This window comes from Thunnus maccoyii, chromosome 24 (genome assembly GCF_910596095.1).
Source record: "Thunnus maccoyii chromosome 24, fThuMac1.1, whole genome shotgun sequence".
Taxonomy (NCBI): Eukaryota; Metazoa; Chordata; class Actinopteri; order Scombriformes; family Scombridae; genus Thunnus; species Thunnus maccoyii.
The window spans coordinates 3,855,849-3,878,881 of NC_056556.1; the positions used below are offsets into that span (position 1 = coordinate 3,855,849).

At 41.5% G+C, this 23,033-nt stretch overlaps 1 protein-coding gene and 1 long non-coding RNA gene across 3 annotated transcripts in view; one reads left to right on the plus strand and one right to left on the minus strand.

Annotated features, from left to right (window-relative positions):
* The window catches only part of si:ch211-246m6.5 (von Willebrand factor D and EGF domain-containing protein), a 32,331-nt gene extending 9,327 nt beyond the window's left edge, over window positions 1-23,004 (minus strand). For both annotated transcript variants that reach the window (XM_042404563.1, XM_042404562.1), the window contains exons 1-19: window positions 22,809-23,004; window positions 17,289-17,473; window positions 16,720-16,948; window positions 15,618-15,683; window positions 15,217-15,449; window positions 12,838-12,927; window positions 12,600-12,741; window positions 11,614-11,831; window positions 10,457-10,530; window positions 10,062-10,344; window positions 9,746-9,948; window positions 8,663-9,573; window positions 8,143-8,279; window positions 7,900-8,061; window positions 7,705-7,809; window positions 6,374-6,488; window positions 3,718-3,989; window positions 3,076-3,295; window positions 2,758-2,895 (exon numbers count right to left, since the gene is read on the minus strand). In XM_042404563.1, the coding sequence (XP_042260497.1) occupies window positions 2,758-2,895; window positions 3,076-3,295; window positions 3,718-3,989; window positions 6,374-6,488; window positions 7,705-7,809; window positions 7,900-8,061; window positions 8,143-8,279; window positions 8,663-9,573; window positions 9,746-9,948; window positions 10,062-10,344; window positions 10,457-10,530; window positions 11,614-11,831; window positions 12,600-12,741; window positions 12,838-12,927; window positions 15,217-15,449; window positions 15,618-15,683; window positions 16,720-16,948; window positions 17,289-17,473; window positions 22,809-22,908 (3,883 nt within the window). In that variant the 5' untranslated portion in view covers window positions 22,909-23,004. The remainder of the gene's footprint in view (window positions 1-2,757; window positions 2,896-3,075; window positions 3,296-3,717; window positions 3,990-6,373; window positions 6,489-7,704; window positions 7,810-7,899; window positions 8,062-8,142; window positions 8,280-8,662; window positions 9,574-9,745; window positions 9,949-10,061; window positions 10,345-10,456; window positions 10,531-11,613; window positions 11,832-12,599; window positions 12,742-12,837; window positions 12,928-15,216; window positions 15,450-15,617; window positions 15,684-16,719; window positions 16,949-17,288; window positions 17,474-22,808) is intronic.
* On the plus strand, window positions 6,451-22,540 carry LOC121891916. The gene is made up of 4 exons (XR_006094231.1): window positions 6,451-6,537; window positions 12,593-12,671; window positions 21,716-21,752; window positions 22,459-22,540. It is a non-coding gene; the product is annotated as an uncharacterized LOC121891916 (long non-coding RNA).
* Window positions 23,005-23,033: the final 29 nt, after the last annotated feature.

Sequence of the window (23,033 nt, forward strand, 5' to 3'; positions counted from 1 at the left end):
CGAGAAACACGTTCCTCCACCCGGGCCTGCTTTGTTTATTTTATCCCCAAAGCAAACTATGTATAAAAAATTATTACTTGCTTGTGATTTGGGGCTCTGCTGTAAATAAATCAACTTGTCTTGATCCCACAAGGCCTCATCTTAACATATAATTTGTTCAGACTTGACAAGTGTGCTTTTGAGCCCTGATCTCAACAGAGGACGGCAGAAAAAAAGCGACAAAAGAGAAATATTCATCACGGCTTGTTTTTTATCCACGACATTTAAGATTTAGTAGCTTCATGGCGTGCCCTTGATGGCCCCTGACACACAAAGTTCAAGAACAAGGAGGTCAAAGAAGTCAAACTAAAGTCTCTCGACTCGAGAAGACCACAGCACTGAAGAGTAAGCAGTAAATCAAAGGAGGAAGATGAGGAAATCCAGGGAACTGTCCTCATGCGTCTCCAGTTACACAGTTCCATAAAAATGACAAACATTATGTTACTGACAGTAATTGATGTTGTGTGCTTCGCTGTGGGCCAATTTTTCCATTAGGGGCAATAATGTCTTGAAACATACACCTTGGTTTGATTTTTAACCAGCTTTGAAGCCAAGTTTTGAGGTTCTTTGTTTCCTCAAAGGACAACAATGCAGCTACAAATCAGTTCACATTCAAATAGTCCCATTCTTAAAGCAAACACTGAAGATTATTTGCAAATGCTTTTTAGTGCAGGTTTACCTTAAAGACAAACTTCAAGTACATACGGCTCAACACAAAGTGATTTCCCTATAATGAGTCAACATTTTCAGACTATGCTGTTGAAACTATTTCTGCATTGATTTGGCAAATAACTCAAAAGCAAATTTGAGGTAATTTGTTGCCTGTGATTGGAGAAATGTGAAGATCACCATCACCTTGTTGAGCTTTTATGTAAACTATACTATAATCTGTTTTTGTTTTGGGGGGGGATTTCTTTGCATTTATTCACCAATTTGAAGCTGTTCAAGTACTTTGGTGCATAACTGTCTTCAGTTTTAAATGATGTGTATACACAAGTGTATACATACATTATGTTTGCAGTATGTGCACATGTATGAACTGTGTCTATTAATACATTAGTAGGACATAGAGTCGGTTGTCCTCTAATCAGAAGATCAGTGGTTGTGGATAAAATCAATTTTTATCAAGCTGCAAGTCAAACATCTAATCTTTAATTTGTAGCTGCTGGAAGATGTTTACTGTGAAGCAGCTGCAGGTTATTAAATTCGTGAATATTAGCTGTTAGTTTTGATATTGAAATCTTTTGTGTTTATGTGTGGAAATTCAGCCCCGTAAACACATGCATGCACATAAACATTAGCGATGAAGCTTAGCTGGGAGCGGAGAAAAAAACCCTCTTCTTTAGTCTCCCTTCCACGGCGGCAGTGTTTTCAAAGCATTAACTCCAGTTAGCAGTCGCTGAGATGCAAAGTGAGGACACTGAGGGAGGCGGCGGTATCAGCTCCCAGCAGTCATCTGGTTTCTATTCAATACAAGAGCTGAATCCTCCCTCACCTTCACATTTAGCTGATTCTGTTATCTAAAGTGATTTACTAAAGCAGAATAAGCTTTGATTTCTGCGCTGCATGCAAATAATTACAAAGGATATTGGAACAAAAACCACAACTGCCAACAAATGATTAGATATGATAGAGAAGTTTTAGGGAAATTTGATAAAATAAGTCATTTTTTAAAAATTGCGTGACACCGAAGAACGTTACAGAAAGGCTGCACAGTTTCAAAGAACAGCAGTGTCTCCTGATAAGCTCATGTTATGGCTGGTAATGCGGTCCAGATTTGGGGCTAGAAGCTACGGCATCATGTGGAAGGGGTCTCATATGTTGTCTAGTGCTGTAACAAGTTCCACCTTTAGTTATTTTAACATCATGCCAGTTTTAATTGTTTTGTCTTTGTAAAAACTCATTGAAGACACCACAATGACAATGTTACAGTAGAGATCATATGACATAGGTCAAAAAACAAATGCATGGAGTGCTGCTTGGGTGTAGAAAGGTATCCCTCTAGTGCTCTGCAGTTTGGGGATCCTACTAGTTTAGAGTTATTGAAAAGATCTGAGGCATTCAAGAGGGTAATAAATTTAAAAATACTTCATGGCTACTCAGTGATAGTTAAAACATGCCTAAGGTTTTCATCAGGGCAAGATCATATGACTTTTTTGACATCTTCTTAAGAAAAGTGACGTTATCAGTGGGTGAATTAATAGTTATTAAAGAAATTGTAACAAGAATAATGTCCTATAATCCTGTAAATTTTTTGACCATTGACAGAAAATTGAGTGAAATTTCACTTTGAAGGGGATTTATGTAAGAATTTTAGTTTTAAACATTCAAAAATTAACTAAAATTATCAACAGAATGTGAAGAAATAACAGTTTTGACATCATGTCAAAGACGTCTCTATATTGTGCTGCAGAGATATCTACTGAAGTTAGCATGCTAACCAGCTAGCCCTGGCCCGTCTTCTCTCGTAATACCACTTTGTACCTCAAGAGGCGATAGTGAGTCACTGTAGCGTCCAGTCCAACATGAGAGGATGAAGAAGTTGGCGCCATTACTTCTACTTCTAGGTTAGATTTACTGAAGCAAACATTTGCTCAACATTAGCACTGAATATATATTGCTGTCAATATGGTAACATTTGCCAACATAATTGCTAACATATGGTGATTATAATGCAATAAAGTGTTGGTACAACACGCACAGTATGCCCACGCTTACCCACACATGTTGTCCCATTTCCCAGCATGCCTTTGGGGCAGGGGCCGCAGCCGTAGGAGCCAAAGCTGTTGAAGCACTGGACTCCTGGAAAGCAGGGTTTCCTTTCACACTCATTGATATCTTGCAGACATGTTACACCTGCCAAAAACACACACACGAGGAACTGATTCTGCAAACATAAACCAAAACTGTGATTGATCACCTACAGCTGGAAACGTGATGCCAGAACCATCCCAACTATTTCTTGTAGTTTTTAAATATGAAGGTTTTTCGAGGCACCGATAAATTTCAAGGAATGACTCTTTTATCAACTCTTACCTCTCAGCCCTGCAGGACATTTGCATCTGTAGCTGCCAGCCGTGTTGATGCACACGCCGACCGAGCATGGAGAAGACAAACATTCGTCTACATCCTCATCACAGAGGTCACCCTGCTTCCCCTCAGGACATACACACAGGTACTTCCCACTGCCGGCGGGGAAGTTGACATCGGTCACACATGAGCCTCCATTCTGACAGCCACATGGCACGACATCGATCTGTGTTAAAGGTGGAAAAGAGACACTGCTGAGGCATGTCCTGTTTCTTATAACAGTCATCTTTTAATTAACAATTATGTCTGTGTTAATGTCTCTTAAAATTAAGACCATATTTCCCAGGAATCCTGTTGCTTCCTTTATCATACCAGGTGAAGATGAAACCATGCAGTTATTGTTGCTGCTGCTCTCTGACTGAATTACAGCTGAATTACATAAAAAAAACCTGAGAGGAAACGCAGGAAACTTGAAAAAATCCTCAAGCATTGGCAGAAGCCTTTATTCATGGTCTGACTTGGCCCTTATAATTATGTGTACTGCAGAAATCCACCTCTCGACCTGCATGCCTACATGCTTTTTTAAAACGCAACTTGAATTACAACTTCAAAACAAACACTTTCACTTTTTTGTCTTGTCAACTCTACCTGGATGACGAAGCTGCTTTGGGCGTTGCACTCGTCCGACAGCGTGAAGCGAAAGGAGCGGCTCGACTGACGTCCTTCCTGCTCAGGAAGCATTGGAACCCTCCAGATGAGGAGGCCGGCCGGGGAAAGGATAGCCCCCTTTGGTCCCTCCTCCAGCTGGAAGAGGAGCGCCGAGCCTTCGGGGTCTGATGCCGCAAACTGGAAGACAAAGTTCTCCCCGGCAAATGTCCGCAGGTCAGCCTGAGGTCGGTGGAAGGCCGGCGGCTCGTTGACTGAATCCAGAGGAGTAAAACATGAGAAAAAGGCAGGAGAGCGTTGCCAACAACACCACCATTAGCTGTTTTATCATGGTTATTCCCACCTTCTCATTTACCAATACATCTCCATTTACAAGTCTTTGTGTTTTGATAAAAGATACTGTTTCCTGTCCTGAAATAAACTCTGTGAAGAAGTGAGCGTGCTTTGGAAAAAAACAGTCCTCCAGGCTGTTCCTGGAAGAATCATTGTCCCTGACTCGAGGGGTTTCTAGCTTTTATTTCCATTTGGAGCTCTCAACAGCCATTTCAACAAGATCATGTCGCATCCTCTACTGAGATCACACTTTTCCAACAGATGTGCCATAACAGGACAGTTATAGTCCCAGGAGACCCCTGCTTAGCATGATGGAACGGACAAGAATGGACAAGAAATCACCTGTTGATTAACAAGATTATTACCGCTCCATTACTGAGTCCCCAAACTGTCTGCATATACGCAAAAAGATTTGGCAACGCAGTGAGATAATACACTTGCTTCCAACATAAACCACTTATTTTTCAGTAAGAAAATTCCAGACTAATTGACTTATTAAGACGGTTATTTATTTCAGTGCTCAGTGTTGTTGGGTGACAGGAAGGGCGATTGTCGGTCTGTTTTGCTGTGGAAATCAACCATGTGATTTACCCCCTCTTCTGCCCTCCCCTCTCCTTAAGAATGGTTAAGCGACAGGTCAGGGCATGCTGGGAAACTTAAACCTCTGCTCCTTTGATCTGTTAATGGAGACAAACGGGACCGCAGTAGGACAACTACCAACAGACAACAGACAACCATGACCGCCACTGCACTGACACAGTAAGATAAATACTGTTTCTTCCATAGTAGAAAACACCTCCAAGCGCTCAGGTTGGACATAAATGAACACAAACATGAGAAAAATGGAAGCATCTATTCTTACCAAATCAGTGATAGCACCAGGTTTAGATCCTGATGTCTTAAAACAATTCAGGCAGCAGCTAAAGATACTAAAGCTGCAACAATTAGTCAGTTAATCAATAAGAAATTGACAGAAAATTAATCTATTTTAATGATATAATAATCTTTTTAGTCATTTTTTAAGCAAAAATGGCAAAAAAAATTTGCTTGTTCCAGCTTCCCAAATGGAAGAATTTGAAGCTTCTCTGTGAATACAATTGAATTTCTTTTGGAACATGTTCACATTTTTCACTGTTTTTTAACATTTTATTGCCGATTAATCAAGGAAATAACTGGCAGATTAATCCATAATGAAAGGAAATGTTAGTTGCAGCCGCTCTTGTGGGAAGACTTTCCACCAGATATTGGAGGCAGACTGCAGGGATTTGCTTCCATTCAGCCACAGGAGCATTAGTGATATCCAACACTGATGTTGGGCAATAAAGCTTGGAGTTCATACCAAAGGTGTTGAATGGGGCTGAGGTCCAGTTCTTTAACACCAAACTGGGAAAACCATTTCTTTATGGAGCTGGCTTTATGTACGCTGACAGTATCATGTTGAAACAGGGAAAGGCCTCCCCCGAACTGTTGCCACAAAGTCTGAAGCACCATATAAATTCTGATTTTACGCTGTAGCATTTGGGTCTCCTTTCGTTGTAACTAAAGAGCCTACACCAGAGGTTTTCAGAGTGGCAGGCGGGCCTCCAAACAGTTTCACGGGAGGCTCAGTGAATGGAAGTAAGAGAGTCAGAAACAAATAAATGCCTTAGGACAGACTTTTTTATGTATTTGGTGTAGTCTGATATTATGTCAAACAGAAATATCTGGCTATCTTGGCTCAATTGTTGAGTGTCTATGGGATCACATAACATAATAATGATCCCATAGGCGTCCAGGAATTGACCGAAACTAAGCGAGTAAACTAAGGGGGGGTAAAGGGGCGCCTTTTTCCAAGCTTTGTCTGAGGGGAGGCCCAGAGTCTCACACTTTGAAAACCCCTGTCCTAGACCAAACCATGAACGTCAACCTCATAGGCTCAATAAAAGAGATGGTCATTTGTAAAGATGGTTGTTAGAGCTGCAACTAATGAGTATTTTCTCAATTAAATGATTGGTTGTTTGTCAGAAAATGGTGAAAAATGACGATCAATGTTTCCCAAAGTCCAAGATGCAACAAAAAATGTCCTGACCAACAGTCCACAAGCAAAAGATATTCAGTTTACTGTCACAAAGGTCTAAAGAAAATAAGAAAGAAGCTGGAACCAGAGAGTTTTAACATTTTTTTCTTCAAAAATGACTCAGAACAATTAACCAATTATCAAAATAGTTGGCAATTAATCAACTAATCATTGCAGCTCCAATGGTTATGCAGTTAAAAGGTTGTTCTGTATTTTGTAGGCAGAGATAGAATAATAGGTTTTTTGTACCTTGGTTCACAGACCAGGTGAATTTGGAGGTGTCTGGGTCACAGAGGAGGCAAGGGCTGCTAGGATTGGAGTCTCCCTCTGCAAAACACATCCCGTCGATGTTACATGTCCGGTCCTGGCCACCGGAGACGACCAGAGAGAGAGAGTGAAAAAAGAAAAAAAAGGTTTGCTTGCACACTCATATTTACAGTGTTGTTTTAAAATGTTGACATGTTGAAGCAGCTTCCAGAAATCACATTATGAAACATCATTTTTCAAGCTGTTTGTTTTCCTTTGGAGGTTTTCTCTGGAGATGCCAGGTAAGGAACAGGAAATCAGCTTTAAATACACCATCTGCTCCATCTTTACTTAAGTTAATTCAATTTGGTTCAGCTTTTGGCAGGCACAGGCAAAACTTTTGGTGTCCCTTGTATGTGTGTGTCTTCACTGAGGTTACATGTTTTACTGTCTACACTCCCATAAAACCTCCTCCAGTAACAACAGGACCCCCCTCTGTACCTTTTTAATGAATGTTAGCTTTTAAAATAGCCAGCTGCTGCATGTTGGGAGGATGGGAAACCATGCTGTCTCTGGTTTACTCATTCAAGCAGCCACCAGTTATTCAAAGCACAGGTCCTATACCCCTAAGAGAGCGTATAAAATGCTTTGCCACACTTTTCCACTAAATACCCATTGAATCACATCTGTCTTACAAATCTGTTTCCTACATTCAAATAAACAAACACTAGAGAGTCCAAGTGTTCTTAACAAGTGACCGGTTGCAATCATGTGAATAATGACTCTCTGTCATTTATTCAAACACATTAAAATGATTCTATGCCAAAGTGGGAAGATGTGTGATGTGCAGCAAAAATATAGCAAGAAATCAGGGTGGTGACTTACCAACCTACAGTTTGTTCTTTTTTCTTTTCCTCAAACAAAAACATTTAATCATCTATATTTGAAAAAAGTATCACAAGTGTGATTTCGTTCTACCTATGAGGTTAGTAAGCTATGAAGACTTGTTTCATTGATATCTGCATTTATGCGTTTATGTTATTTTGTTGGCATTTACACTGTAGCTTATGTTTTGTAATTAGTGTTAGTTGATGACTATGACCCTGAACCTTGAAAATGATCATGACATAGCGAAAAGTGTATAAAGTGTAAACTTTAACATAAATTCTTTAACTTTGTTTCATTTTCTTACAGTCTCACAATAATCACAAACCTCAGTGCTAGCAGATAGAACTTATTAGCATTTAACAATCATGCAGTCATGAAAGGGTTTGTTTACTGAAACTGGTGGTGTGAAAGGAGAAAAACTCTGTTCACTCTTGTTTGTGAGTTACCTTTAACTTACAGAGTCCTGAGCGTGACGCCTCGCAGACCTGACAAACACCATCATAGATTGTCAGCACCTTGGCTTGGCTGTACTGGGAACCATCATTGGTCACCTGTAAGAGGAGAAGCAGGGGTTAACACTGTATAATCCCAACAAAACAGCCACTAGCCAACAAAAGACATTTTAAATCCAGCAGCAATACCTTAATCTCCCAGCGTGCATATGGTTTGTCATCCATCATGAAGTCTTCAGTATTGACGGCTGTGTTGCTCAGGGATGGGACGGCGCAGTCTAAAGCCTTGGAGCTGAGAAAGGTGGCTTTTGTTCTCTGTTTTTCGCCTGGAACCCAAACTCCGTTCATGTACTGTGGAGGCAGATCAAGTCAATTCAGAGGGAATTTAAAAAAACAATAACAACACTGGCCTTTGACCTTACCATCCCTCACCTTCAATCTGGTGGCATGACAGCTCAGGTCAGGGGAGTCAATGAAGCCGAGGCCAAAGACCCGAACGTTGCGACAGTCATATGATCGGATATCACACAGTCCACCATTCTCCAAATCTGTTATTTCAACTGGCTGGCCTATTTGAGGAGAGATTATTGCTTGTTTATACGTATATTACAAGATAATTAAAAGATAAAAAAGCACAGAAATGTTCATAATTCCACTAGCCAATCAGCTTGACTGTATTAGTTAATAGTCTCAACAGCAACAGTTTTTTCCTATTTACAAAGTCTAAAATCCAGCTATTTATTATAAATTATGCTTCTAACATAACTACCTCTAGAAATATGTGCTTAAAATTTTCAGCCAAAAATGATTGGTGCATTTTCCAAGACAAATTAGCAGCTAGTCATCTGCAAGTAGCAATCAATGTAGAGCTTTTTGAATCGAATTTCAGGGAACGTATCAAACAATCATACTTATTTACTTTACGGATAGTAGCAACTGTCCAGATACTCACTTATGGCAAGGCTGCAGTCATAGAAGCTGTAGCTGCGATGGCACTGGCAGCCCCACTCTGTACACTCTCCATTTCCGTTGCAGAAGTTGGGGCAGCGTAGCGCCGCCACCACTTCTCCAGACATTCCTGGTGAACTAGCCAGCTCCAATGCTCTCTGGGTCCGGTTTTCCAACAGCCTCCTCTCACACTCGTTCTCCAAGTATGGCAGCAATGCCTCCTCCCAGCCCAGGTCATCTTTCAGCTGCAGGTCCAGGATGCAGAGATCCACAGCCTCGTCCAGGCGGCGTCCCAACAGCCCCCGGCACACTACTCCAACAGTGGAGTTGGCTAAAGCCATCTGGCATACCTCCAGAGCTTTGGCTGAGGTCAGGCCGCTCGGCGTGGGCCACTGAGGCTGCACCTCCGGTCGGGCCTCCGCCAGGTGATCCTCAGGGAAGAAGTAGGCGAGGCTCTCCAAATCGACCTGGCTGAGGCTTTGAGTGGTGAAGACAGGCTGGAATTCAAACATTGCCTGTCTCTTCGGTCTGTCAACAGAAAGCAGAAGGTCCTCCCTGAACTCAACATCCAGTTTATCATCACTGTCAATGTGTTGCTTCTTCTCACTGTGAAACTGAAGGTTCCTCCTCTCAAGAGGATGGCTGTTGAAGGAAGACATATTCAGTATGCTTTCCTCTTTTTCTGCACTCTTGATGTATTCCAGTGTTGTGTCCATATAGGGGAACACAGATGTGTAATCCACATTATCATAAGCGATGCAGTCGGAGTGAGCGGAAGGATTGTAGAGGTTCCCCATCCCTCTGCCAGCATGATGAGAAGTGCTGTATCCTTTTTGGCACTGACAGAAAGGCCGTCTGACCTCTTGCCTTGTCCCAGGAGGCGTCTTGTCAAATAAACTCTCACCAGGAGCTATCCTAACACATACACAAAAGAAGGTGAAAGCATTGACACAAATGGCTTTGTCAAAACTTGACAGAATTAACCCATGGGGCCGAATCAGGTCCCAACAAATAAAACAACAACACTTATTTTAGCCAATATTGGTCAAACTATGAATAATCTACTCGTTGGGCATCACTGACTGACCTCCAGTCCTCTATAAAGCGATGTAGATCGTCAGGGCCATACGAGTCACCATCAGAGCCACGGAAGTCATTGTTGCCATTGCGGTCAAAGGTGCCACAGAGGCCTTGCGTGTTGCCGTAGTCAACACTGGGTGCCCGGATGGACAGGCTCATCCCCCAATCGTCAACATCGGCCCTAACAAAGGCCCCGGAGGGAAAGATCAACTACAAGAGGAGAGTCACATCCAGCAGCTAATTAACATAATCTCCTCATGCAGCAGAAGTAAAAATTTAGAACCTGAAAGACTTGGATATCGTTAAAATCATCGGATACCTACGGTGACCTTCTTTCCCTGGTAGGTTTCGAGCACCCTGACCCGGCTGCCCTTGCTATCATCATCGCCCAGGTTCTTCAGGGTGAGCCGAGGCCTTGTTTCCTGCGGTTGACCATTGCACATGTCGAAGACAGCTACCTCATTACCCTCTCGCACCGCCATGCCACAGTTGCAGGCGACTGCATAGTGTCGGCTGCCACAGTCCCACTGGCGAGAGTGGACCTCAAACTCCCTAGTGAGGCTCTGGTAAAGTACGAAGGTGCCAGTCTGATGGTTTTCATAACGCCTGCACATAACATCTAACAGTTAATCTATTGTTTTGCCATGCCAAACTGAATGATAAATTGATTAAAATTACCATTTGATGTCTGCTGACAAGCAATAAGGAAGAAAATTACCTGCCATCCAAGGTAATGACATGTGGGTCAGTCAGGGAGTAGCAGATGGAAGTAGGAACGTCCTGAACCGTGACCTGGGGGCAGAGATCAGGAGAACAAAGATTAGGGGGGCTCCACCCTCTGACCCTGTGACCCCAGGCTTTGATGTTTTCACTAAACACAGATGGGTAAACTCCTCTGCAACAAGCTACAGAGAGACACAATGTCTGCAGGGCTGATGTCATGTCTTACATAACGTAATAGCGTGTGTGGACGCATCTAATGGCCACTTAGAGCAACACTCCTCAAACATAATGTCAAACCATCAAACAGGCACACTTTGGGCCTTAAACGCACACCCTCTCCTTTAATTTCATAAATCACTGTATAACTGTGTGTATATATAAACAGAATGACAGAGAAACCTCTAACTATAACCATCTTTTTAATACTCTCTGAAAATATATAATTATATCAAATTGCAGAAAATGTATTCTTCATTCAGCTTTGAATCCCTTGTAGACTTTAAAAAAGGACTCCTGGAGTCCCCAAGGGCCACTGGAACTTCTCAAAGACCCCTCCAACATTTTCAGAGAGTCCAGGAACCTCTGTAAGGGCCATGTCCTATGAATTTTCATGCCACAAGATCTTAATCTTTGGAACATTTACAAATACTCCTGGATCCTCAAAGACCACTATTATCACCTCAATGACCCTGAAGAAATTATGAAAGCTCCTGAAGGACCCCTAAATCTTCTTTAGTGACAACTTCTCAAAAACTACCAAAGTTCCCTAAGAAGCTCCACAGGGGACAATGAGTGTTTAAGTTCCTAAAGTACTCATCAGACCTACTTATGGTCCACTAAAACCTGTTAAAGGATACCTTGATGACCACTGACAACCCATTAAACCTAGCACTCCCTCGAGGAAGACTGGAACTTTCTTAGGAATCAATGGAAAACTCTCAAGGATCCCTTGAACCCCCTCAGTAACCACTCACCAGAGTTCACTACAGTTTACAAGTCTATCATGAAGGCCTGTAATTTCCTGATGGACTTCACAGTTTTTAGATGCTTTGTAGATGACTATGAATCCATTTTTCACCAATTAAATGATCTGTGATCTTTAACTAATTAGGAAACATCAAAAATATTCTTCAGCATTTAAGGTTTACTCACCTTCAGTGAAATTGGGGTGTAGGTCCTCCAGAGTCGTGGAGCACTGGGTCCGGGCAGAGCACCAATCAGGCTCGGCCGGTTCCCATCACGTGTGAAATCGGTGACGGCAGTGACAAAAAACGTTGCCTGGCCGCAGCTGCCATCACTGCAGGCAGTTGGCTGGAGCTCCACCTGGCAGGCAGACAGCACCACATTGGAGGCCTCATGTCTGAGACTGTCTGTGGATGTCAACACAACAGTGAGGTAGTGTTAACGGATGGCATACAGCTGCTTGCAGAGCTGTAATAACGTCTTCCTGTGCTGGCTTTGATGTGATGATATACAGGACAAGTCAGAGCAGAAGAACCCAAGCAGGAGACAGGAGATTGTATGGTAACAGGATCAAGGAAACTGAGGAAAGCAACTTGACCCTTTAATCATCTTTAATAACCTGACATGCTACTTTTTCAGGGCGTCTTTCGTTTGCTCTCACCTGTAATGTGCTGGCAAAGAACAGGTAGCCAATTTGGAGCCATTGTTATTATTAGATTTCATTCACTGAGCAATTCAAGGTTATGGTGTGAACAAGCTCATGAGGATTTATGCACCAACTGGAGTTGTCTCTTCTAATCAAGGAAGCTTGTGATGATGTTTGCATCTTTCAAGGATGACAGCTTCTTAACATATCCTTTTAAAGGATCTTGTATGTGTTGATAAGAAGTTAGGATCTTAATTATTAATTTCAGTTCCTTTAATTTGTGTTTTGGTCAAAATTTTTTAAAATAATATGACTAAACTAAACTAATAAGAGTATATTTGGTCAGCTGTGGTCATTGCTGCAGGCTCATCACACTCATCTCATTGCCAAAATTAGGATTTTCTGTCTCCAAACAACTTAACAAGATGATTAAATTGTAGTTAACTGCAAGCTTCATTACAGTATCTCCCAGCAGATAAGTATGGGTGACGACACATGCATCATCTCCTTGTTTTCCTACAGGTCTGACCTGGATCATGGACACTCAGAGCCAGAGGGACTCCACACTGGTGGCCGTGGTCGGGGCCGTAGCAGGGGATAGGTACAGTGCTGTGAACGGTCACTTCATGCTCCTTACTGTTCTCCGCTATGTACAGCAAATCTGGAGAAAACTGAAGAGAAATAAGGGGGGAAAGAAGTTTGTTAGTTTTCTGATATAATAAAAATAGGTATAGTTTAGAATTAAGATATAAAACATGGATGTTTACCTTCAGTCCAGCATAGAAACTCTCACTTTCTTTCGGAGTAGATCTGCCGTGGCTGGAGTTGGCTCTGAAAGTCGACACACTGCAGGAGAACTGCAAGGAAAATATTGTATAAAATTACATGTAAATAAGTTAAAGAGAAACTTATTCAGGAGTTTGTATCTTTTTACCTTTTTCTTTCCCTAAAAAACAAACCCGTCTTACATAGATCCACTCTGGTTGTGTTTTTAAACTCTAAATTGATTTTCAAGCAGAAGTTAACATGAAGATATCACATCAACTGAAAATTGCTCTTGTTAATGGCACAATTGGCATTATAGAGCAGGACTATTTTGCTAACAATCATTTTTAAGCACCCACATGTCTTCGACTACGGCGCCTTAAGTTTCTAAAATGTGCTGTTGTCAAAGACTAACAAGGTACAACTGACACTGTATTTGTGATTTATCAAAACATTGCCCTGTGTAGCTCACAGCATTGACTGATCCATGGCACTAAGAGCACTAACATTTAACTCACTGATGACCTTTGACCCAGACCAGCTGCAGCATCAACATGTGTTAAGAGGGGGCCCTGTGAGCGAGCCCAGCCCTCTGTAGCACGTTCCAGACACAACTAATGCAACCTTGTGTGTCCAAATATGGCAAAGCAATGGTCCACAGCTGTACGTGGGTGACCAGTAAGAATGACATCACCTCAGTTTCAAATAGCATCACGCTGAAGATCTAATAACTTAATATTTCCTGGCAACAAATAATTTGTACAGGAAATGAAAGCCTGTGCAGCAGACCGCCGACACGCTGGAAATGAGCAGTTCTCAAGTTTAATTAGAACAGTCGTTGCTCGCAATGCAGGAGAACAATCAGTGTTTCAAGTCAACTTCAGATGCAAGCAACCTAAACAATGAGCAACCAGGAGTCCCCAGCGGATGAGGAAACTTTGACGTTCAGTGAGCGTTTTACCGCTGTCATTTTCCATCAGCAGTCAGATTTCTGCGATTTCTCCAGATTTCTTTCTTGTGTTCCTGCCAATCAGATTTAGTTTCATGAGCCATAATTCAGCCTGACAAGCACAAACGTCAATTCAGCTACTCACTGCAGTCAGGACTACAAGATTGTATACAATGTTTTGGAAAGTATTGCATGTATGCTGGAAGGGTTTCTGGTCCAGTTTAAGCAGCGACCACAACAAAGTGTTAAAGCCAGAGTGGAAGTGCTCTACAGATGCAATTCCCCACCTCGCTCCTAGATCCCGGATCTAAAAGAGACTTATGGTCCTGACACACGAAGCCAACTTCAAAGTACTGACAGAAGCCAACAAATTGAATGCTTTGTATCACCTTGTGTCATCTGGTAAAACAGCCAACACACACATACAATCTACTGCTGTATGAGAGGAAATAGTTAATCAGAATTCTGTATTGATTATTGAAACCACAGAGAGAAGAAATTAAAAGGCTTTAACTTTCATCCGATGAATCTGACGAGGCAAAAAATATTGAACGACAGTCTAATAGGTGTTTCTCTAACCAGCTGCCTCTGACACTGCTTCAGGGTGATCATTTGGCTAATTGGGTGCCAGTAAGTGCTGACAAGAACAAACAGTGGTGACAGACACCCTTTAAAAAAAGGCTGAATCACAGATTTTTGTGTCTTGTGGTAGTCTATGAATGTTATCTTTCCATGAAGATTTAATGCAGAGGTTTGCGTAGGAGCAAATGTGCACAACTCCCAAATCTTAACAATTCAGTGTTCATGTTAAATGAGCAGATTAGTTTATCCAACTTCCTCTCGAGAGGAAGGCTTGAAACAGACCGCTGGAATTAAATTGGACATATTAACTTTATATACCCAAAATCTGTTTAGTTTAAAAGAAAACAGCAACACCTCTGGATGAACCCTTTGCAGTCGCAAAATTTGGGGATTTTTTGGCTCCAAACAACTGAGAAGAAGATTAGAAACTTACTAGATATAATGGCTGTATTTTCTATATTTCCCTTTTGGTGCTGTCTTTCAGCAAGAGCAGCTAAATCAGTGCAAGCGCTGAGTGTATAACGACACAAAAAAACAGCTTTGTGTATATGTGTGCATCTGTCCACATAAAAATGACTTCCCTAGAATTCACTGTGAAGATTTGAATGGAGAGATGTAAATGGGAAGCATGTGGAGCGGGACTTTGCTAACCTGCAACTGATTTAACTTTCCCACCCTCCTCTTGCCTTCTCTTAATGGGATATGACACACTTCGCCTCTCTCTGCCTTTGCTTTGTGAGCCCAGGCAGAGAGGGGTCAGTGTGATCCATGGCTTACATTGCCTGCTGCAGAGGTCAAACTCTCCACATGTGCTCCCCAAAAACTTTCAGCACGGTCTGGCAGGAATTACCATTTCCCCAAGCCTGAAGTGAACGCCATCCATCTCCACCAACGAGAAGGGCTTCAATGTGGATTCCTGCCTGATCTCAGCCTTCATGCTGTGGCCGATGTGTCTGGCCCAAACCACCTGGAAGCCCAGCGGCTGGCTCCACGGCGGCGGGATGAAGGAGCACCTCAAGTGGACGCTGTGGCCGATCAGCTCCGGGGTGATCACAGGCCGGGACGGCAGGGACGGCACAGCAGCTGGAAACAGAAACAGAGGAGTGAAGATGGGCTGCACGCAACAGTTGTGATAAGAATTTTGGTTTCCAGATGTTTATTCTGCAGCGAAACAGAATATTACTCCTGTGATATCACACAAAAACACATCAGCAGCAGTAGTTGTTTTCCTGTTATGGGTCAGTCTCTTACCTTTGCATCGGCCGTTGACTTCCACCTCACCGGGTGGGCAGAGTCTGGATCCCAAATCTGGAGCAACTGAAACATGACATGGATCAGATCACTTCTTCATTAACATTAAAAGATCATCTTGACTATTTTTTAGCTTTAAATAGATATTCCAAATTAAATCAAATGCAAACAGGCTGTTAATTTACTTACTCGACTTTTGGTAACTACCAGGAAATTTTGTGGTTTTGTCAAGGTTTTTCAAAAAATAGTCTAGAGCAAAACCAATACATTGCTATGGTCAATATTATCAGCCAGTTTTTGCTTATTGCAGACATATTGTAATAGCGTATATGTTTGCCAATAAGTAATGAGAAATACCACAGAAATGCCAAAGATACTGTATGTTTGAGGTAATTTTGAAAACGTATCTAATATCTATTACATAGCACTGGTAAGTTTATTTTTATACTGTAAAATGTCCACAATACCATATAAATTATTTAAAAATGTTTGTTATGTGTTGTTATTTTATGGGTTTATGCTAAAAAATGTAATATCATAATATCAGATCTCAAAAGTATTGAGTCAGCCTTAAATGTAGGGCTGCATCTAATAATTATTTTCATTTCATTCAATATCAATTAATTGGCTGATTGTTTTCTTGATTAATGGATCTATAAAATAGTGAAAATGCCTGTTATCATTTTCCCAGAGTCAAAGTTTGCGTCTTAAAATGTCTCATTTTGTCCAAACGACAGACCAAAACCCAAAAATATTTAGCTTACCATAATGTTGACAAAGAAAAGCATTAACATTCGCTCAGTGAATGAAATCACATTTCTAAAGCTAAATCTAGCATATGTTTGGCATATTTGCTTAAAAATGTCTCATAATGATTAATCAGTTATCAAAGTAGCTGCAAATTAATTTTCTGTCAACCAGCCATTGCAGCTCTACTTGAATGTATTCCTGTCAATTTAAGACAATTTAAAACTGAAAAATTACTTAAACTAGAGTCAGGAGGAACTCTAATATGCAACTCTGAACTCTACTAAGACTATCAAGCAGATGAAAATGTTCATCTCAGATCTGTTTGAGGCGTCTGTCCATCCAGCATGTTCACCTTTAGCGCAGTATCCCATGCATCCCTGCGTAGGCTGCAGGTAGTAGACCAGGAACTCGCCGCAGTTTCGCACTGTGACGGGAATGCGGAAGAGGCAGCAGTCTTTGGTGCTGCCCTGGAAAAACTGCCAGGTGGCGCAGGCGGAGAGCTGGCGGACCTCACCGGGCCGAGGCAGGGAGGTGTCCTTCAGTGACAGCCACACCGGCGCCTGCGTCCCGCAGCGGTTCATCTGCAAGGGGGGTGTCAACAGAAACAGTCATTAACCAGCAGTAAAGGGGTTATTATACCCTCCACCTGGGCTGAAGGTGTTTATTATACCAGTCTACTAGATGAGTTTGCACTGGTAGAGGATGTTGGATGGTTTTTTGGAAGAGATCTGACACTCTTTTAAGTGGTTTTGACAATCAGATAATCAAAGCAGAGAGATGGAATCATGGAACAAAAGTCTGTTATACATATTTAATGAAAGACACAAGTTTATTTGACAATCCGGACAAAGCAAAACAAGTGCAATGATGTGAACACAACATGAGGAGTTGACAGAATCCTCAGGTATTTTGGCGTTCTACCTCGACGCAGGTGGTTGGCATCTCCGCCGGCTTGTTGTTGATCTTGAATCTGTACCAGCCTGGCGACAGCGAGTGGTCACAGATCAGGTCCTGGATCGCTGTGTTCTGGATCTCTGTGGAGTCAAAGTCGACGCTGCGGTAGGGATTACGCAAAGTCCGATGACCTCCCGGGAAACACTCTGGAGCTGAAGGGAGGAGAAACATAATAACAAGGACGGTGTTAAACTGTGAACTTCACACTGAACTCTGGTGCAGCTGAAAGGGGAGAGCAATGACACTAAAACAATGTGGAAAAAACTGCACTGTTGAATAGTCTGACCTCGCTATTAAATAACTGTCCGCTCCTGGAGAACTTTTATCTTTTTGGATGCTTGCCTTTGCTGGAAAATGATTTTTTTTTTTCCCGGCCTAAAATCTCTTCCTCTTACTTTGTCTTTCAGACTTCCAGATCTGTCAGTTTAATAAAGAGGAAATTAAAACTGAAGAATCTCTGGCTGTGATCAGATGACCAGGTTCAGCCTGCAGACATGTCTTTATCTTTCTTTATCTTTCACAGAGTCCTGCAGTTTGACTACGACAGACAAAACAAAGCAACTTGTGTAGTCGTGGGAAACAGCAGACAGGAGTCAGTCTGTCCTTGGCCTGAGTGAGAAGTTCTCTTTCTCTCAGTACAAGTAAAAGGCTTCATTTAAACCTGCAATAATAGATATTTTCTCCACATGGAGGCAGTGGAAGATCTAAACACAACACTGACATATTATAATCTTATATAAAGTTGATATGTTGAACTTTTTCTGTCCACCTGGTGAATGTAAGTCCACATTCTCTCTCTGACTCTTGAGGGAAATATCTGGCTTTAGCTTAGCTGCTAAACTCTCCAGTATGTTCACCAGCTAGTCTACAGCTAAATGTGTCTGCCATTTGTTGCAGGACACTGTAAACTGGGTTTGTACGACCAAAAAAAAGACCTACGACCAAAAATAATGCTTTGAGAGTGAACTAAACAAGAAAAGTTGAAACAATGAGCTAAAACGCTCCATATAGCTGACAGAAAATGCAGAGTTAGGAGTCATTTTATCCATTGTTAATATAAAAGTATTCATTACAGGCGCTTTAAGGTTTAACATGGTTTTGTTAACCTTAATATAAGAAATCAAATTAAACAACTCCCCTGAGCAAAGTGCCAGATTTGATTTTAATCTCAGTCAAGACAGAAGTCAACTCAGAGTTAAAGAAAGGTTTATCATTAAATTATGAAGTCTTAAAGTCACGTCTGGTTGGTGCTATCCACCCGAACCTCTTAAAACTTCAGCATAACAAGGTCAAACATCCATTCTGTCCTTGACTTTGATCAAATACTCAGTTTGAAGACTTGGATTAAGGATTTATTTGAGCATATTTTGACAATCTACCCTTTAAGTAATGGCAGAACCTCAGTGTAAAAATCATCTGATTTGATTCTTGGCTCTGTTCATGAAATATTTTCCTTTTTGCTTTAAATTTGCCTTTAGTTATATGGTATCCAGATGCATTTTTAACATGTCTGGTCTGTTTGGAATAAATTAGACAAAGACAAACTGAAAAGTGAACCATCTGCAGAAAATCAAATGAGGAAGAATAATCTCAATGTGGCTGTTTGATCTTGAAACCTCTAGATTACTTAAATAATTTGAAATCTCTTAAGAAATGTGTTTATGTAACTGTAACCATCCAAAATTTAATGGTTTGCTGCTGAAGAACTTCAAATCCAATAAGTTCAATATCAACATAGACAGCCAGAAATGGTAGAAAGGCAAAGGTGACAAAATTAAGCGTATGATTGGCTCTTTAAAGTGTCAGTTGATGTTTAGGAGGTGAGCAGGAAGGATCATTTCACCCCCAGAGGTTATCTAAATTGCTAAGAATAACAGACATTCCTGTTAGCCTCTCGCCTCTCTAAACTCGCCCCGGGAAAGGACGCTAAAGCCAATGGCGCATGACAGGCCTCTGAACACTGCCTGCGGCTGGAGGCTGAAACAACCGGGGAACTTATTTGAGCAGAACATGCAGTTTTCCACACAAGCACACTCTCAAAAGCTCTACATCTGTGAAGTGAAATGGGTCAAAGCTGTCAACAGAGGCCTTTCTTAACAAAAAAGACTTCCAGAGGACAAAACATGTTCCCTTTCCAGTTGTTTGAGTTTGATTGTGGCGGCTGAGTAAAGTCACGTCAGGGAAAACAAACACCGAGGGTATTTAGACCGTCAAAGCTTTGAATGGACTGGGTGAAGTTACAGCCAGTGATCCCAAGTCTAAACAAGGTCTTACAGGCTGGTCTTCATGTTGACAGCCCCTTGAAAGCAAATGCTCTTGTTTACATCGTCGCCTGTCTGCGTGTACACCTCGTCTGGAAGCTCCACTGACAAGACTTGAGGTCACAGGTTGTCCAAACAACCAGGTTTTCAGGCAGGAGGACAATCGACTAGACTCTGGCTGCTGGCTAAACTGCTCCAATTGGCGGCTTAATGAGTTTACAGAGCCGGAGGGGGGGCGGTGAGCTAATGAACCGGCCCCCATGGAGGGGGAGGGGGGATTGGGGGGGATCCCACTGGGAGGGAGGCCCTCAGCAGCCCAGATGTGCAGGGACTCCTCCTGTTTCTCAGGAAAGAAGATTAATTTGAGAGAGCGTGGTGTTAACACAACTGAGGTTACGGGTCTTTTTCCCAGAGGGCCTTTAACTCACCGCCAACAGAAACTACAGCCAGACCAGGACCAGAGACGGTCAGGCGTCTGAATGAGACGCTTAAATGATGCATTATTACCTCTAATGATGGCAGCTTTATGGATAACACTTAGCATTAGCTGCATTTAAGATCAAGCTTTAAACAAAGTAGGGTGTTTTAAAGCCCAATAATGATAAAAGTATGTTTGGGCTGAAGCTGTTGACGGCTTAATAACTTTAGTTTGTGTGACAAAATCAGAAAATTTCTTTCCTGTTAAGAATTTGTTGGACAGAAGTCAAACATATTAATAAAAAGAGATGACAAAATGAAAGAAGACAATAATATTTGATTGTTAGCCATGTTAGCAATGTGCCTCTACGTCAGTCGACCACTTAAAACTGAAGTATCTCAACAACTATTGGATGGATTACCATGAAATTTGGTGCAGATATTGATGTCCATTTCAGGATAATTTGCAATAAATTTGGTGACCCCTTCACTTTTCATCTAGCACCATCATCAGATCAAAATTTTAATAAGTCTTTTATGAACAAATACCTGCAGAACTTATGACACTCCCATCAGCTTCATCTTTACTCTGTGTTAAGTGCTAATTATGCTTTGGTATTAATGCTAATGGTAATTATGCTAACTATGCTAAGGTTTTTAGATCAAGATTTTGAATCATCTCAACCTAAAAAAGAACATATGGCACACAACCATTTGCTAGCAAGTTCAAAACCACCTCAGGGGTTTGTTTTACACCCCTTAGCTACCAAATAATTGAGGTTTGCCACAATATCCTCCTTAAATTTCCCCTTTATGTACTTTTCATGTTTGATAAACCACGTTTCCACACTGCTGGACAACTTTACAAGGATATTTGCTTGTCTCAGCACATTATTAAAACTAACATTGAGTGAAACATTTCAGAAGTGCATCATTTTATTCACTTTCATCCTGGCATATTTGGCATCTCTAGAAACTTTGGGATACTGTCTGGAGTTTAGAATGAAGTTAAATGGGTCTGAGCAACATTTGGCTGCACAACATGACTTTTTATTGATGGCACCACTGAGTGTCAGCGGGGTTAAAGATGTTATAAGTGCCTGACGAAGAATTCAGAAGACTTGCAACTGTTAAACATTTCTCTCAGCAAGTTAATTCACAAATCCTCGCATGTGTCCCCTTGAGTCACAAGAGGTTGTGGTATAGACCTTATTTTGGTGCAGAAATGCCTGGTATTCTTGTTGCAGAGCTGTGCGAGGACCCACAGCGTTTCATTTTACGATGGTCTGCCTCAAAGTTTACGACTTTGTGCTTTGATCTGTTGTTAGAAGTCCCGGAGGCAAAGATATGAGCAAGATGGAAGACGGGGACTGACCCAGATGACAGCTACATGTTGTAGTCAAATAAGAGCAGCTACTTCAGTTTAATTTGGCTGAAAGTACTTGGCAAATGTTATATTCTTAGTGCAGAGAGGTCAAAACTCCAGCAGCACTTGTACTATAGACTAACGTGTTTCGGCTTGTGGCCTTCATCCATGCTGGAGTTTTGACCTCTTCAGACTTTTTTCCCTCTCTGTGCACCTTGGAAGTAGGTGAAGTTGTGCAGGACTTCAGGCTCCGATCTATAGTAATGGTCTTTTTTAGTATGTTCTTAATTATAGTCATTCTGCCTAAATTCAGAAAACTGTCTAAGTTATGATGTGTGACTTTTTTACAGATGAGAAAACATCAGAGCATCAAGATTTCTATCTGCGGTGAGAACAAAGCCTCATTCAAATAAAAAAACAAACATTATCTCACTATGTGACTGTTTGTCTTAAAATCATAAACATTTTGTGCACCTTTTTACAACCTTCCTTCAAATTTATGACCACATGTGTGATGTCAACGCTGGCAGAAAGAGAAGAGCAGGATGGGAGATGAATAAATCCTTTACAGCAGGATGATGCCATTTACTGGATTATAATGAGCATCAAGTGTATTATGTTATGTAATGAGTCATCGCAACAAGTTTTGTAAGCCTGTTTCAATTACAGCTGCATTTTTGTCAGGACCGCTCACTGATTCTGTTTACAAGTCTGTTGTTTCTTATATTTATGATCTCTTTGTTTTTACAGCATTTTACAGAGATTTTGTTAACTAGTTTGTAATTGTAATTGAGTTCAGTGTGGTGAACAATACTTCAGACACCCTGTGACTTGTTTATTGAAGTAAACATTTGTGAATGTTCTCCAAATCTTCCCTAATCACAAAAACTTCTGCATTAATTTAGACTCTCTTACACAGATTGCTTCATCTGTAGACAAACTCTGATGCTTCTATCTGTCATTTATTCTCCATTGAGTGTCATTTAGCTGAAATATCTTTGCTTTTCTTTGCGCTAAGTGTCTCAGTGTTGCTTCCTCCTCTGGTGTCTGACTTGCTTTGCTCTTATCTGTGATTTCTCGTCTGTCTCTGAAGGTCCATCTAACCTCTGGACCTGCTGAGTGATGGGAATGCAGCCACGCAGGCCAAGTCACGCAGCTCTGCACAATCTATGGAGGCAAGATCCCCAATTTACTTGCTATTTGCATTTATGTGCAAAGAGATAATGATTAGATACTGTGGATCACGTTAGACATCTGCTTTCTATTTCAGATAAGCGTGAGAGTTTTATTTATCTTAGAGGTAAAATCGTTTCCCACATGGCAGCTGGAGACCATTTGGCGTGATTTTGCATAACTCGATGGATAAGAGAGGATTTAGGATTGTCTGTTGCATTTAAACAAGCCATAATTTGGCGAAATTCACATTGTTTTACATCCACTCACCATGCTGCGCGAACGCTCCTAACTGCACAACACACAGCAGCGCGATGCGTAAATATCCAGGGAGCAACAAGCGCACCGAACCAAATGCGCAACAGTCCATGGCTGCGGCTCCGGGTTAAAAGCATGCAACAGGCTGACCTCAGTCGTCTGGTCCCATTGGAAGTGTGGAGAAAACGGTGCGAAAGTGGCGCAAGCAGTGGTTAACTCCCCGCTCTGTTTGGTAAT